The sequence below is a fragment of the Arachis ipaensis genome, chromosome B9 (assembly GCF_059453495.1).
Source record: "Arachis ipaensis isolate K30076 ecotype BB chromosome B9, ASM5945349v1, whole genome shotgun sequence".
NCBI lineage: Eukaryota > Viridiplantae > Streptophyta > Magnoliopsida > Fabales > Fabaceae > Arachis > Arachis ipaensis.
Genome location: NC_142444.1, coordinates 42,158,996 through 42,160,745, shown reverse-complemented (window position 1 = coordinate 42,160,745; position 1,750 = coordinate 42,158,996). Strand labels below are relative to the sequence as shown.

The following is a 1,750-nucleotide window of genomic DNA, read 5'->3' as shown; positions in this document are numbered from 1 at the left end:
CCTATGGCATCCTTGTGTTGTCTCAGCACATTGATAAGCTCCTCTTCTTGATCTTTACTCAAGCTTGAATTAATGATGACTAGATATGTGTCATTGTCACCTAAGTAGGCATACTTCAAGCTTGGAGGCAGAGTTTTCAACTCTAGCTTTGGTGCCTCCATTTCCTTTTTGCTTGCCTTGTCTAGCATGATTGAGTCTGCTTTGCTCTCTTGTGGTAGTTCACCATATGATACTTGTTGATCTTACTCCATTATTTCTTCATGTTGTTCTTTTTCTAAAACTCCTTGAACTAGCTTTTCTATTGTGTCTACCATCATGCATTCACCAATGGACTCCTTTGGGTAGCTCATTGCTTTGAAGACATTGAAAACCATCTTCTCTTCATGCAGTCTCAAGACTAACTCCCCTTTTTGAACATCAATTATGGCTCCACCAGTAGCTAGAAATGGTCTTGCTAGGATGATTGATGTGTTAGCCTCTTCCTCCATATCAAGCACAACCAAATCAGCTGGGAAGATAAACTCTCCCACCTTAACTAACAAGTCCTCCACTACTCCACGAGGGAACTTGAATGTTCTATCAGCTAATTGAAGTGCCATTCTTGTTGGTTTGGCCTCTTCAATCCTCATTATCTTCATCATGGTCAAGGACATAAGGTTGATGCTAGCTCCCATATCACATAATGCCTTTTCAATGTTGATATTCTCTATAATGCAGGGGATTTGGAAGCTCCCAGGGTCCTTCATCTTTTGGGAAAGCTTCTTTTGTATAATGGCACTACATTCTTCTGTGAGCACTCTCCCCAGTTTCTTTTCTTGGTCATAAGCTCCTTTAGGAACTTGGCATAGAGGGGCATTTGCTCTAATGCCTCAGCAAAGGGTATGTTGATTTGGAGCCTCTTAAAGATATCCAAAAACCTAGAAAACTGGTTGTCCTTCCCATCTTTTCTCAACCTCTGTGGGTAGGGTGCCTTTGGAACATAAGCTTCCAAGGTTTGCTTGGGTGGAGCTGGGGTAGATATCTCTTCTTCCTTCTTAATTTCTGGGTCACTTGTAGCTTCTTCTTCTTGCTTGTTGTAACTTGAGGATGCTTCATTCACTACTTTCCCACTTCTTAGTGTGATGGCCTTGCATTCTCCTCTTGGGTTAGCCATTGTATTACTGGGAAAGGTAGTTGTGGACATTGGTATTTGTTTAGACAAGCTCCCTAGTTGTGACTCCAATTTCGAAATTGCTGCCCCTTGGTTTCTCATGTTGGATCTAGCCTCCTCTTGGATTGCATCTATCTTCTTCTCAACTTACAATTGTCTCTCTGCAACAGTGGCAATACTCCCTGCCAATTGTGACATAGCGGCCTCCAATCTTGCAAAGTTGTTGCTGTTATCACATAGTTGTGGGGTTATGGATGATAAATCTTGAGAATGGTTATTGTATGATTGTTGACTGGGGTGGTAGGGTGCATTATGTGAGTTGTGGTAGGGTCTATTGTTGCTTGGTTAATGGTTAGGATTGTGATTGTATTGGTTAGAGTGGTATAGTTTGTGATCTTGGTTGTGATTTTGTTGGTTTTCCCACCCAAAATTAGGGCGATTATTCCAACCTTGGTTGGATGTTTTGGCATTGGGATCATATGGTGGTCTAGAGGAATTGTTCACGTAGTTGGCTTGCTCCCACTCACATTCAACTTCTGGGGTATCTTCTTCTTGTGGAGGTGCTTGAGCTTAGATAGTAGAGACTTTATTCTTCTCTAT

General features: G+C 41.8%; 1 protein-coding gene across 1 annotated transcript; it reads right to left on the bottom strand.

Annotated features, from left to right (window-relative positions):
• Positions 1–242: 242 nt before the first annotated feature.
• On the bottom strand, positions 243–746 carry LOC107615529 (uncharacterized). The gene has a single exon (XM_016317586.1). The coding sequence runs from the start codon at positions 744–746 to the stop codon at positions 243–245; it is 504 nt and encodes a 167-aa protein (XP_016173072.1).
• Positions 747–1,750: the final 1,004 nt, after the last annotated feature.